This window comes from Octopus bimaculoides, chromosome 1 (assembly GCF_001194135.2).
Source record: "Octopus bimaculoides isolate UCB-OBI-ISO-001 chromosome 1, ASM119413v2, whole genome shotgun sequence".
Classification (NCBI taxonomy): Eukaryota; Metazoa; Mollusca; class Cephalopoda; order Octopoda; family Octopodidae; genus Octopus; species Octopus bimaculoides.
Genome location: NC_068981.1, coordinates 40,935,017 through 40,948,780, shown reverse-complemented (window position 1 = coordinate 40,948,780; position 13,764 = coordinate 40,935,017). Strand labels below are relative to the sequence as shown.

The window sequence follows — 13,764 nt, the reverse complement described above, 5'->3', positions numbered from 1 at the left end:
ACATGAGCCAGTCCAGGGGCACTGGCAGCGATCCCGCTCGAAAGATTTCATGTTTTCATGTGTCGCCCGCACATGAGCCAGTCCAGGGGCACTGGCAGCGATCCCGCTCGAAAGATTTCATGTTTTCATGTGTCGCCCGCACATGAGCCAGTCCAGGGGCACTGGCAACGATGTCGCTCGAAAGATAGGCCTGGGCTGACCAATGCCTTGTGACTGACTTTGGCAGATGGAAACTGGAAGCCCATCATGTGTGTGTGTGCATGCATTTGTTTATTCCCTTGCAACTTGGCAGTTAGGCAAAAGATGTTGATAGAATAAGCACCGGACTTAAATAAGTATGGAAGGTAGGGTAGTGATTTGTTCAACTAACCCTTTCAAGGCAGTTCCACAGCATAGCTGCAGTCTAATGACAGAAACAAGTAAAAGAGGAAATTTAATTTACAAATGCAGTGATTACTAAAAATATTAAGTGAAACCCAAAATAATTTTTAGTGTGATAATCTGTTTTATATATTAAGATTAATTTCTCTCTTTGAGGTTAAACTTCAATCGCTCTGAAAAGAGCTTATTTTCTATAAATTACTTTATTACAATTTCGTCATCATCATTTAAGGTACTTTGCCATGCTTGCATAGGTCAGTCAAAATTTTAATGGAGAGATTTTTAGGATCAGAAAGGCTTGTTTGCAATCTTAATAGTAGTAACTAAAGAATGGCTGTTTTGGTTTGGAACTTTTTCCAATGTTTCAGATACAGCTAATATAGACACTACTGATTCTCAGAAACTATTTTTATTAATTAACTATGTTTCACCTGCAATATTTGATCATATCAGTGAATAGGATGCACAAAATAAATTTGTAATTTAGCCTTTAGCATTCAGATTTCTTTGTCAAATGTAGTGCATATTTATTCACTTTGCTTTGAATTAATCACACTCTATCTTGTAGTTGCAAGATTTCAATGGTGTGTTTGTATATTTTTAGAATGACATTATATATACAATGTATGGAAGGCTGAAATTACACAAAATTAGATTGATTTGGTCAGTAAAAGTAAAAATATATTGCAAGTAAGTTAAAGTGCTAGATGAGCTAGCTAGCTTTATTTTCATCAACTAGTGAATATAGTCATATAAATGGTGAAAAAAAAAACAAAAAACAGGTCAGATGAAATTTATGATGGTGTATATCGGTTTATAGTAATTGTGACATATCAAGATGAACTTTAATGTTTGTGGTATCAACTTTCATGGTCAGCATTCCAGCAGCTGCATCATCACAGATTTCTTTTCATTATAAACTACATTATATCATAATTTGGTTGCACCATATTTTACTGGAGAAGTAAAATATGATTTCATCACAACAAACAGGTGATTAGCATTTCCTGACTTTTTCTGATATTCAATAACCCAAAGGACAAACTTCTTGATTTTTCACTTAGTCTTCAAATTAGAAGCACATAAGTAGTTGAAGTGTTACAATACAGAATTATAAATAAATGTTAACCTACTCATATACAACAAACATACAAGTATGTATACATATATATATATAAATAAGTATATATATATGCATGCATAGTATAGTTTAAGTGAAGCATTGTGTGACATTTGAAGATTGAAAATTGTTCAAAAGCCAATGCAATGCAGAAACTTTACTTTATATTTCTATATTTCAGGGTTAATACTCTTTTATCAGGAGAAATGGATGATGGTGTTGAGCAGGTATCTTTTGCTTATTTGAGCAAAGATCTGTTGGTTTCTGAACATCCGTTTCTTTTACCCGAGTACTTCTAGCCAACACTCCTCCTCTTTTAGGTTAGTGTTCTATTGATATCCTTTACTTCCTTACCAGATAATATTACTTAGCTGCTTTCATTGACATCCATCAAACATACTTACACACACACACACACACACACAGAGTCTCTCTCTCTCCCCACCTTTGTATCAGCATTTACTGCTTCCCTCTCATCTCAATACTCGAGTAATTAAGTGATTGCATCACATCTGTTGGTATCTGATATACCCAACCCTGCTCTCATATCTGAAGCAAATATGTAGCTGCCATTATCTCTTTCCTTCATGATCATGCTGGAATAATGAGGTCTTGCATCAAATTCATTCTACCCTTCTACCAGCTTTATCTCCCTCAGTTATCTACTGTTACATTGCAGCACCAGCACTACTCATTACATACTCCACTCCTCTTACCAGCTAGCATTGCCCTTCTATACTGCTAACCACATCTTTTACAATCTTGCCATCACCCCCTTTTTAAAACTATCCATTCCTTTCTCTTATTTATCCCTTGCCATTATTGTCACCCTCAATACACTCTGCTACTACTGTCACTCTCAATACACTCTACCATTACTGTCTCTTTTATAACTCCTTCTAGAACTCTTTCTCTCACTGCTTCTTTCTTCATGCTCTTATTTCTTTCCTCCTGTTACCCTAGTTCATCCTTTGCCCTCTCTTTAAACCCACTTTGTTTATCACACTGGCCTGTAGGAATGAAAGGAACAATGAGGAGCCCTTTTGTTTTGAGGGTGCAAGGCAACGTTAGTGCTGGTACTACAGTATAATGCACTTAATACACTTTGTAAAGTGCTTGGTGAACATATGGAGACAATATAAGGTCAAAAAGGACCCTTTTTTGAGAATATGACAACCTCTCTAATGCTGGTACCATGATAAAATGCACACGATACAATCTGTAAACTGGTTAATATTAACTGTAGAAATCACATCCAAATCAAAATATATGACTGAAACATGGCCACCCAAACTGTCTAAATGGAGAGTGGCTCCAAATAAAAACTGACTTGGACTGTTAAAGTCTGTTCAACTCATGCCATATGGAAAGCAAATGGAAAATGATCTTAATAATGAGAATGACTTTATATATATCACCAACATCATTTTAATGTCTCCTTTTCCATAATTACATGGGTCAGATAGTTTAATGAGGCAAATTTCCTATGGTCAGATATCCTTCCTGTCATCACTCCTGACCCATTTTCAAGCAAGATCTTCATGTCCAGACATTTTTTTTTTTTTGCAGATTATTAAAAATGAATGCTATTCATTTACAACAGTTATGCAATGTCAAAACAGGAAGAGACAAACATATATGCACTCACCTCTCCCTCTCTCTTTCTCACACACACAACAAGCATCATTCAAATTCTGTCAACCAAATCAACTCACAAGGTTTCACTGACCCAATGTACCACACAATGGGGCTGAATTCAAGCACACATGGTTGCAAAACAAGCTTCTTAACCACACTGGTGCTTATATTTTACCCACACACACATTTTTTTGCATTATACTTGCTATAGATAAGCATTCAGTTACGGCCAAATCATACAGATACAATTAGTCAAAAGACTGCAGGCTATATACATTTCACATATTTATTACTCTCTGAACATCCGCTTACAAAAACTGCATTTACATTAGTAAAGATCCTCTGTGATTTCAAGATTTTATAGGCTGATTTTCTTTTTTAACCTTTAGAGCAGTAACACAATGTATGATAAAGCACTTGCATATTGATACTTTACAGTTTAGGTAACACAGGGTGAGCTGAGGTATGAGAAGGTAATATATTTATTTAACCACTTGTCATCCTTAAGATTACAGCCGTTTTGCAGCTTTCATCATATAATAATAATTTCAGTGTATAATAAATCATTTTACATGTCTGCATTAACATGTATGCTATGAATGATACAACTGTATACTTACAAATTAGAACAAGTAAAGAAAGCTAGCTCATCAGATCACTAGAATATCATGGTTACACAGTTTATTTAGACAGAAAATATTTTGAGACCTTTTGACCCTATTTGAAAATAACTGTTCTTCAGTATTATCTCTTAGTTTAATTTTTATGTCTCCAGTTGTCTGTTTCCTATTGAATTCATTCGTGTTAAGTTTTGTTATATTTTTATATGTACTTCTACATACTTTCAATATTTTAAAAATTTAATTTAACTACTTTACTTCCTTTCCTAGCCCTTCCTGTTAACATTAAGGACGGTTGGTTTCCTGAACTTAGATACAGCACCTCGATATGAAACAAAATATATTTATTATTTATATTTTTAATGATCATACCAAGCTAATTTTATTAAGTATGGGTCTTCCATACATTGTATTTATAAAGAGTAAATTTTGCATGGATACTTGAGAGTTGAAACATTAGTATGGCCATGATGATGTTCTAGTGATCTGATGCTCTAGCTTTCTTTATCTGCACTGATTTGTAAATATACAACTGCATTGTATAATGCATAGCATGCATATTAGTGCAGACATCATCATCATTTAATGTCAGTTTTCCATACTGACATGGGTCGGATGGTTTGACAGGAGCTGACCAGCTGAAGAGTTCCCCGGGCTCCATTTGTTTGTTTTGACATGATGTCAACAGTAGGACAGATATGTCTCCAGTTGTCTGCCCTTCCTAATGCCAACCACTTTACAGACTGTACTGGCTATTTTACATGGCACCAACACCCATGAGCCACAAGATTTGGATTACTTGGTTGAGGGAGAGATGTAGAAGATTAGCCTGTATGCATGAACAGTCATAATTTTACTTAGCCTACATGTCCACTCAAGCAGAGCAAACCACCCTGTAAAATAATTCATTATACACTGAAATTATTTTTACATGATGAAGGCTGGCGAAACAGCTGTAACCTTAAGGATGACAAGTGATTAAATAAATGTATTCACCTCTCATACTTCCTGACTTTTTTAGTTTATATACTACTCATGAAATAATTTCATCAATCAGATTTCCTCAATTTCACCTGCATAGAACTCTGCATTACACTCCTCTATTCTAGTTTACAATGTGGTTTGCTAGCCAGGTCTGCTAGGGGAGCTTCCTGTGATAGCCACATAATTATATGAATACATATATTACACTACAAATATATATATATATATATATATATATATATATATATATTGAAGAAATTAGAGTCAAAAAGAAGGAGTATGGTTGAACATTTATTTATTATTTGCTACAATTGTTTCAACGCAACATAGTTCTCCAAGAATACAGATATTTGATTATGCAAACAGTTGCATAATCAAATATCTGTATTCTTGGAGAACTACATTGCAGTGAAACAATTGTAGCAAATAATAAATAAATGTCCCATATTCCTTCTTAACTCCAATTTCTTCAATTTTACATCCACACAATGAATATTCAAACTTAAACTTGGAAGTATATAACACTACTAATAGTACTGGGTAATTCTGAAGGTAAATGAGATTTATACTGTACTTTACCACATTCCAAACAGAATACAACTATATATATGTATATATATATATATATATATATATATATATAATCAAATGAATAATAACAGAGATGATGGATAATTGTCAGCTCACAATAATCCATCGTTTGTTATTATTCCTCATCATCATCATTTAACTTCTGTCTTCCATACATACATAGGTAGGATGGTTGACAGGAACTGGCCACAGGTAAAAGACTACCCCAGGCTACTGTGTATGTTTTGGCAGGGTTTTTATGGCTGGGTACCCTTCCTAACACCAACCACTATGCAGAGTGGACTCAGTGCTTTTTACATGGCACAAACACAGACAAGGTCAGTTTTAGCATGATTTTTACAGTTGGATGCCATTCCAAATACCAACCACTTTACAATGTGCACTGGATGCTTTTTTACATGGTACCAGCACCAAGTAATTTGCAAGACAAGGAATTTTGAGAGGGATAACTTGATTATAATACACTAAGGGGATTTGCAACTTGTCAGACACTCTAGAGTATACCAATAATGTACAATTCAATGTAACACATGCTTTGGACCAGCAAAATACCCATAGGGTTGGTTTTCTCTGTGTACACAACCGGAATATCCTATCTGATACTTACCAACCATAGGCTGGAACCACAGGTTTATCCAACTCTACCTGGTGCATATCTTTACAAATACCTGGTTCTATCTGAATCCTTATTTTATTCTGTGTGTGTTTGTTGTTATGTGAAGTTATATATATGTATAAGGGAAAGATTGACAGTGTTTGCAAGCCAGTGGGACTTGCTCAGAGTACTTCAATGTTTTTACAATGAACATACTGATTGCCTTGAATTCTTAGTGAAAAGCACCCTTGGAGGAACCATGTGTGCCCAAACGACATTCTAGTTGTTTTGACCCACATAGAGGCCATTCAAAAAGGTCACCAATCACTAACAGTAAAAGAACACAATGTTATACAACAACACTTAGAATAGTTCCTGAGGAGTCAGCCCAGGTCTGATTTCAGTGTCCACAATAGAGTCAACTTTATTACAAGCAGTCCTTTATTTGACAAAGTTTTCACCCTGCATACGTAAAGATCTACACTTTCAATCTATATAAGGATATTAGTATATTACATCTAAATGTAAAGTCTATATATGAATAATTTCTTCAAATATTGTAAACAAATGAATAAAGGAATCAGTAAAAAAACTCACCTTGCAGATTTATCTCTTGAGTCACCCGATCAATAACCAATAACTCATTAGTTACTGAATCTTTAGCTTCAATAATGAATTTTTCTGATGTAATATGCCTAGAAAATTTAATATTTTAAAATTAGGGAAAATGTTCAATTTTGGTTTGAATTTGAAAAGACTAAATATCAAAGTTATGCTTTAAAAACTAATAAAGTTTAAAGTAAATGAAATAATTTTGGAGAAATATGCATGCACTTCAGTTTCTTACACTTTTACTTGTTTTAGTTATTATACTGTGGCCATGAGGGAGCACTGCCTTGTAAGACTAATGTAACAAATCAACTTATTTTAAGCCTGATACTTATTCTGTTGGTGCTTTTGCCAAACTGCTATGTTACAGGGATGTAAACAAACCAATTCACATTGCAAAACAGTCAGGGCGAGTGGACACAAATGCACACACACGCGCGCACGCACACACACACACAACAAACTTCCATACAGTCTCTCTCCATCAATTTCATTCAGATGATATTGTTCAGCCTGGGGCTATAGTAAAAGATACTTGCTCAAAGTGCTGCGCAATAGGATGGAACCTGAAACAATGTGGTTGCAAAGCAAACTTCTTAACCACACAGTCATGTCTGTGTCTAAGAGATATCAAATGAGATTCTATTTTTAATTATGCCTAAGAAAAAATTTTAGTAATTCATAATTTTTTATTTTAACGAACACTTTCAATTAGAATTCACAGAGTCTGCTTTTCTAACCATGTCCACCCAACAATATAAAGAGTAGTTGTAGTAGTATGAGGGCATGCACAGTAACAGTGTGTCACTGCATTCACCATTTGTTGGTGCTTCCTTACTCTTCATGGACCACTAAGACAACAACCCTCTAACCCATGGGTCTGTTTTGAGTAGTCATGGCTGGTGAGAGGTTTTATGAGGTCAGAGTGCAAATCCTAACTCAACCTCTTTTAGGTGCCTTTTATGATATAAACTAGCAATGCATTCCAGCATTGCCAGGGTGTTATGCCCTTCAAGCACATTGTATTATTTGCTCCTTTCTTATGGGCAGAATCGGCACAGCTGATATATAGTTAATGGAAGTTACTTTTTGTTTAATAGTGAAGGGCAAGGGTACAATTTGCATGGGTCTGCATGAAAGTGCTTTCTGTTCTTAAGAAGGATCAGAAACTATGTATTGTTTCATCATATAAAAGGGGGTTAATACGATTTTCTCCAGAAATCACATTTTCAAAATTTTAATTTCCCTCTATCTACACCGCAATTTCTTAATTTGTAACTTTTTTACAATTTTGAAACGAGTACTGAACCAAGTGTATAAAAAGGAAGATGCTGTTTTTGAACTGTGTAACATTATAGGCTGTAGAATAAATACTGAGTAACGCAGTAAAAAGGTTGTGTGACGTTGATACATTGATGAAGAATACAAAGACTGTTAAAAAACATTATCTTGAAACTGGTTAGAAGGAGTGGAATAAAATTTCTGTAATTATACTGAAAGAGCCGCTGAGGCTTTCAACTTCGCCAAGTTTCCGAATTTGTTATAATAACCAGAATAATATTTTGTTTTTCAGATATATTTGCGAGTATTGTGAGTGGTGTTAAATCAGGCAAATCATGTTGGTAGTACTTGAAAGTGAACGTTGTTGCTTGTTTGAAGTCCAGGCCGCAAGTAAAGTTTCAATATCAGAGCGTTTCACTGTTGTGGGGGGGGGGGAGTTTACATACGTAAACTAAGAGACACACACACACACACATACATTAATGCACATGTGAAGCCTATCTCTATCCTTGTGTGGGTTGTCTTTAGATGTGTGTGTGTCAGTCATCACAAAATTGTATACTGACAGACACATACACCGTCACACACATACACTTGTCAGTTATCGGCCTAACATAGGTAACGAAAATGCGAACACACTCATATAGAAAATGTGACATTATCATCATTATCGTCGTCGTTTAACGTCCGTTTTCCATGCTGGAATGGGTTGGACAGTTCGACTGGGGTCTGGGAAGCTAGGAGGCTGCACTAGGCTCCAATCTGATCTGGCAGTGTTTCTACAGCTGAATGCCCTTCCTAATGCCAACCACTCCGAGAGTGTAGTGGGTGCTTTTTACGTGTCACCGAGACAGGGGCCAGAGGAGCTGGCATCGACCACGATTGGACGGTGCTTTTTACGTGTTACCACCACAGGGGTCACAACTACAATTTCCATTTGATTTGGTTTTGATATTGATGTACTTGACTCAACAGGTCTCCTCAAGCACAGCATGTTGCCCTACGATCCAAGGTACTTTTGAGTGGGCTGGTTATGCGAATCTGGTGTAGGTTACAGCTGTGAACTCACTTTATTTGCTGGGCCTTCTCCCTCACAGCATACCTCCAGAGGTTTTGGTCTTTTGTCATTGCTTCTGTGGGGCCCAACGTTCGAAGGTCACACTTCACCACCTCGTCCCATGTCTTCCTGGGTCTCCCTCTACCCCAGATTCCTTCCACTGATTGGGAGTGGCACTTCTTCACACAGCTCTCCTCATCCATCTGTAGTACATGACCATACCAATGCAAACATCTCTCTTGCATGCCACACCCAATGCTTCTTATGTCTATCATTTCTCTCAGGGTGCTTACACTCTGCAATGTGTGCACACTGACATAATACATCCAGCGAATCATGCTAGCTTCATTTCTTTCTACCTACACCTTTTCTACAGATCAAGCAGGGCCACTTACCTGAAGGGGTGTGTGCTGTGTTCGTTTTCCTACTTACTAGAACTTTGGTCTTTGCAACACTGACTCTAAGGCCCTTTGATTCTAAACCTTGCTTCCACACCTGAAATTTCTTCTCTAGTTCTGGTAGTGATTCTGCTATGAGGTCCAGGTCATCAGCATATAGGAGCTCCCAGGGGCAACCTGTTTTGAATTCCTCTGTTATTGCCTGGAGGACTATGATGAATAAGAGGGGCCTGAGGGCTGATCCTTGGTGAACCCCTACTTCTACCCGGAATTCTTCACTACATTAATTTCCAATCCTAACCCTACTAACGGCATCTATGTATAGGGCCTGTACTGCCCTTATTAACCATTCGTCACTCCCCAGTTTCCGCATTGCCCACCAGATAAGGGATCGTCTCCAAGTCCACAAAAGCCAAGTATAGGGGGTTTATCTTTGGCTAGGTATTTCTCCTGCAGTTGCCGTACCAGGAATATAGCATCAGTGGTGCTTCTACCTGGCACAAAACTGAACTGTATCTCATCTAACAGTGCGTGTGTTTATTTGAAAAAGAAAAAAAAATCCTCCTGAAATATAACAATACCTGTTTCAACACATGATTTCACATCAGGAATCTTGCAAAACCAATACATAAACAAACTGGTAAAATGTTTAGTATGGAGTATGGGTTGATGAGGTAAAGTAAGAATAACAAATGGAAGAAAGATATGTTGAGTAGGTCTTTGTTAAAATGTAGTGTGTTAATTCAGAGAAATAGAAAGGCACAGAAGACAGTGGTTTTTAGGTTTCCATGTGTGTAGCAGCAGCACTCTCCCAGATACATTGTGGAATCAAAAAGTTCCCAGACTAGTTATGTCTAATAAAAAATAACTTATTTACCTAAGTTTTAGCATCATCTCCTTCAAAATAGTCACCTTGTGCAGCAATACACTGGTTCCAGCATTCCTGGCACTTTTGAAATCTGGCCTGGAAGTCATTTTCGATAAGCAAGTTGAGGACCTTCTGTGATTCGCACTAGACTTTGACAACAGTGTTAAAATGGCATTTTCATCTTTAGGAAGAGAGGGAAGTCCGCAGGTGCTAAATCTGGCAAATAGGGCGAGTTCAGAAGCAATACCATGTTACTTTTGGCAAGACACACATGTGTGAGGAGAGCTCTGTGACAGAGTGCTTTGGCGTCGTGAAGAATCCAATTCTTTGCACCCAATAAATCAGGTCGCTTTCATTGAAAGTCCTCCCTTAAATGCTTCAAAACATTGCAATAGAACTCTCAATTGATGGTCTGGCTCTGGGGGATGAATTCCCAATGCACAATACCACATTTCTGGGGGTGACGCTTGTGGCAGGTCTTCCAGATCACTCATTGTCTTCCAGGGATGTTCTTCCACTTTTGAAATGCCTGTGCCTCCCAAAACATTGCATACAATCCATTGCCTCATCACTGCAAGCTTGCCAAAGCATGCTTAATGTCTCTGTAGCAGACTTCCCAAGTTTAGCACAAAATTTTCATGTTAGCTCTTTGTTCCAGTCCATGACAAAATCACAGATCACAAAAACACAAACTTCACAATTTGCAAAATAAACACAGTGATGATACTTGGCACACTGTCTCATGAAGGTCACTGCCAGCTGTCACTGTGCATGCAATCATGTGCTGCCATCAGTTGGCGCACTACAGAACTAGTCTGGGAACTTTTTGATACCACCTCATATATGTGTAATATGTGTGTAATGTTGGTTGAGTTTGACTTGGTTACCAAATCTCCATTGGTGGATATTGTCAAGGTCATTGTCCTTGGAAGCAGTGAATGCTTAGTGTAAGGTATCCAGGTTGCATATAAATGAATCCAGAGTGCAGATGGTTAAGAGGATTAAATAGTATCATACATATAAAAGTGAGTGGTATTAAAACAACAATTAAAACATTAATGATATCAAATAGATCATTAATGAACAGTTTACAAGATATAGCCATTGTTTAACCTACACCAAAATTAATGAAATAGGAATTAGAGAGATCATCATTAGTGAATAAGAATACTGATCCTAGTGAACAGAGATGGATTTAGCCCATTTAGCTAGGAAATTGTCATACCAGATATAGTTTGAAGTTTTCAAGGCAGTATGACAGGAGAGCAAATCTCCATAAAATCTGGATTTACAGGGACCATACTGCTGGTTTATGAAATGGATGAAAGTGAGGTGAGGTAGGTGGTGGTTGTTTACAATTGTTCTTTCATTACTTTTGGGATATTGGAAGATAGGGTGACAGGTAGGTAGTTGTTAGAGTGGTAGTTGTTGTTCTTATGAATAAGTAGAAAAAAAAACACATGGAAGAGAAGGGATTTTCAAGTGGACAGACTATATGGTGACTTTCTTTACAAGTGTAGTTTGCAAAACCACCTGGATTAAAAAATAAAAATAGTGGGCAGCAAGGAGTAATAATTTTCAATGCATGAAATTCATAAAATTGAAGTTTGACAAATCTCTCCTTTTTCCCTTTTAATTTGGAAATAAATTTAGTAAATCATTTATGGTCTCATTTAGCACTATTTGAACTGGATCTTACTTTCTATATTTTCCACTTTGTCTATAACAAAAACATTAATCCATAACAGAATATGATTCTCATCTTCACACCATATCACATATTCTGCTATTCCTGATTCTTGTTATCTTGCATTGGTTTAGAACTTTTCAATGTTCTGTGATTCTAATTTTCAGGGAGTTTCAATTCTTCTGTTTCTGGTGAGGCATCTTTGGAGTATCATGCTATTTCTGAGCACTGTTATCATATATTAATTACAGTTTTATCTTGTCTTCCCAGACACAATAGGAAAGAGTTATTGTGAGGTTTAGTTGAAGCTCTAGTTGAAACTTTATTCTGTAATACGTAGTTAAGTGCATATACATTTCTAAGGAATGTATATTTTAAAGTGGAATACTTCGTGTTTATAAACTTTGTTACTGGAACATTATTTAGTCTGATGCAGTTGGCATCTGAAAATACCTGATGGCCTGAGTGGTGGGAATTGTAATTTAGCTAGAGTTTGTGTATCAATATCAAAATGTAAAATTCAATTGATCAAGTTAACAATTAATAATCATTCTAACTGTACTAATAATAACTCATTCAGATTGCTGATTTCTCTGTTGATTACATACTGATTAAGTAAAACAATAGGTAATATCTGCTTGGTGAAAGTGTCACAAGTTGACAGATAAGTAGTGTAAACAAACTAATAAAGAAATTAGGAATCACAGATGAGATGATGTAAGCCCAAGATAGCAGATAGGAAGTATGATCATCAATCGACACTACTGACAAGTAACTTCAAACATATTGGACAAGCTTACAAGGGTGTTTCTAAGAGATCATTAAAATTGCTACAAGTAGCAGTTAAATCTCTCATGACTCTCCCTATCATTTTAAAGATCGGATACATTGAATAAAATAGTCTCTAACATACAAAAAGGCAGCAGCATTATACTGGTTATTGTATCTTTAGTCAGAGGTTTTCTCAATCAGGTCTAATTAACCATCATTAGTGTGGCAATACAACTTCCCTCCACAAAGACAATAATTAGAATATTTATTTGAGATTCCTACTATATGTTTTTGAACCAGACACTGAAATTATTGAAGGAACAGCTAAGTAGTGTACATGAAGTATCAAAGAGAATTTTTAAATGACACAAGTTTCAGAAAGAAATCAGTTGATCAAGTTTACCAAACTTTATTAAATTAACAAAATTAAAAATTATTCTTGTGCAATTTAAAATTCTATCAATCACGATCTTCCATAGTTATGTGTGTGGGTGACCCACACTTTCGAATAGCTCTGACAGATAGACAAAAATATGAAAACAAAAAAAATTAAAAGTTTGGGAATCATAGTGCGACAAGATATTCAACATTATTATTTTAAAAATTGTCGTTAGCAGATTTTCTGAGTCACTCAAAAGTATAAATCTATTTGTTTTAATGCAGGAATAAATTCAGACTAAACTGACTAAAGCATGTGTCGATTGTCATACAGTAGACGTGGATATCGAGATAAACTCCCAGGTCGATTCTGCAGCATGGTTTCGATTTCTTATTGAAAACCAATTCACTTACGCAACTGATACCACCCAGTAAAGATATGCACGTCACAATATCCTATTCACCTTGTCTAAAATATAGGGTCGTATATTTAGTAACAACTAAATACTGAAATACATCAATAAAGGAATAACGCCCACTCTTAACATAGTTAGGTCAATCAAAAGTAAAAAACAAAAACATCTATCATTTTATAATATCATAAAATAAAAAAAAAGTTGTCTATTAAACAAAAATTAATGTAAAATATGTTGAAAATATAGCATTAAAATATTCCGAATTATTAATTCAATGCAGTAGAAAATAAACGATATTAACTTGAATTTATATAAAATTAACTTTAACTATGTGAGTAAATAAGATAGAAAGGTTCCTTCACAGTATTGG

The 13,764-nt window shown here is 35.9% G+C and overlaps 1 protein-coding gene across 1 annotated transcript in view; it reads right to left on the bottom strand.

Annotated features, from left to right (window-relative positions):
* Window positions 1-13,764, bottom strand: part of LOC106878932 (phosphatidylinositol-3-phosphatase SAC1) — a 55,306-nt gene that overhangs the window by 41,036 nt on the left and 506 nt on the right. The window contains exon 2 of the mRNA XM_014928297.2: window positions 6,527-6,624. Within this exon, the coding sequence (XP_014783783.1) occupies window positions 6,527-6,624 (98 nt within the window). The remainder of the gene's footprint in view (window positions 1-6,526; window positions 6,625-13,764) is intronic.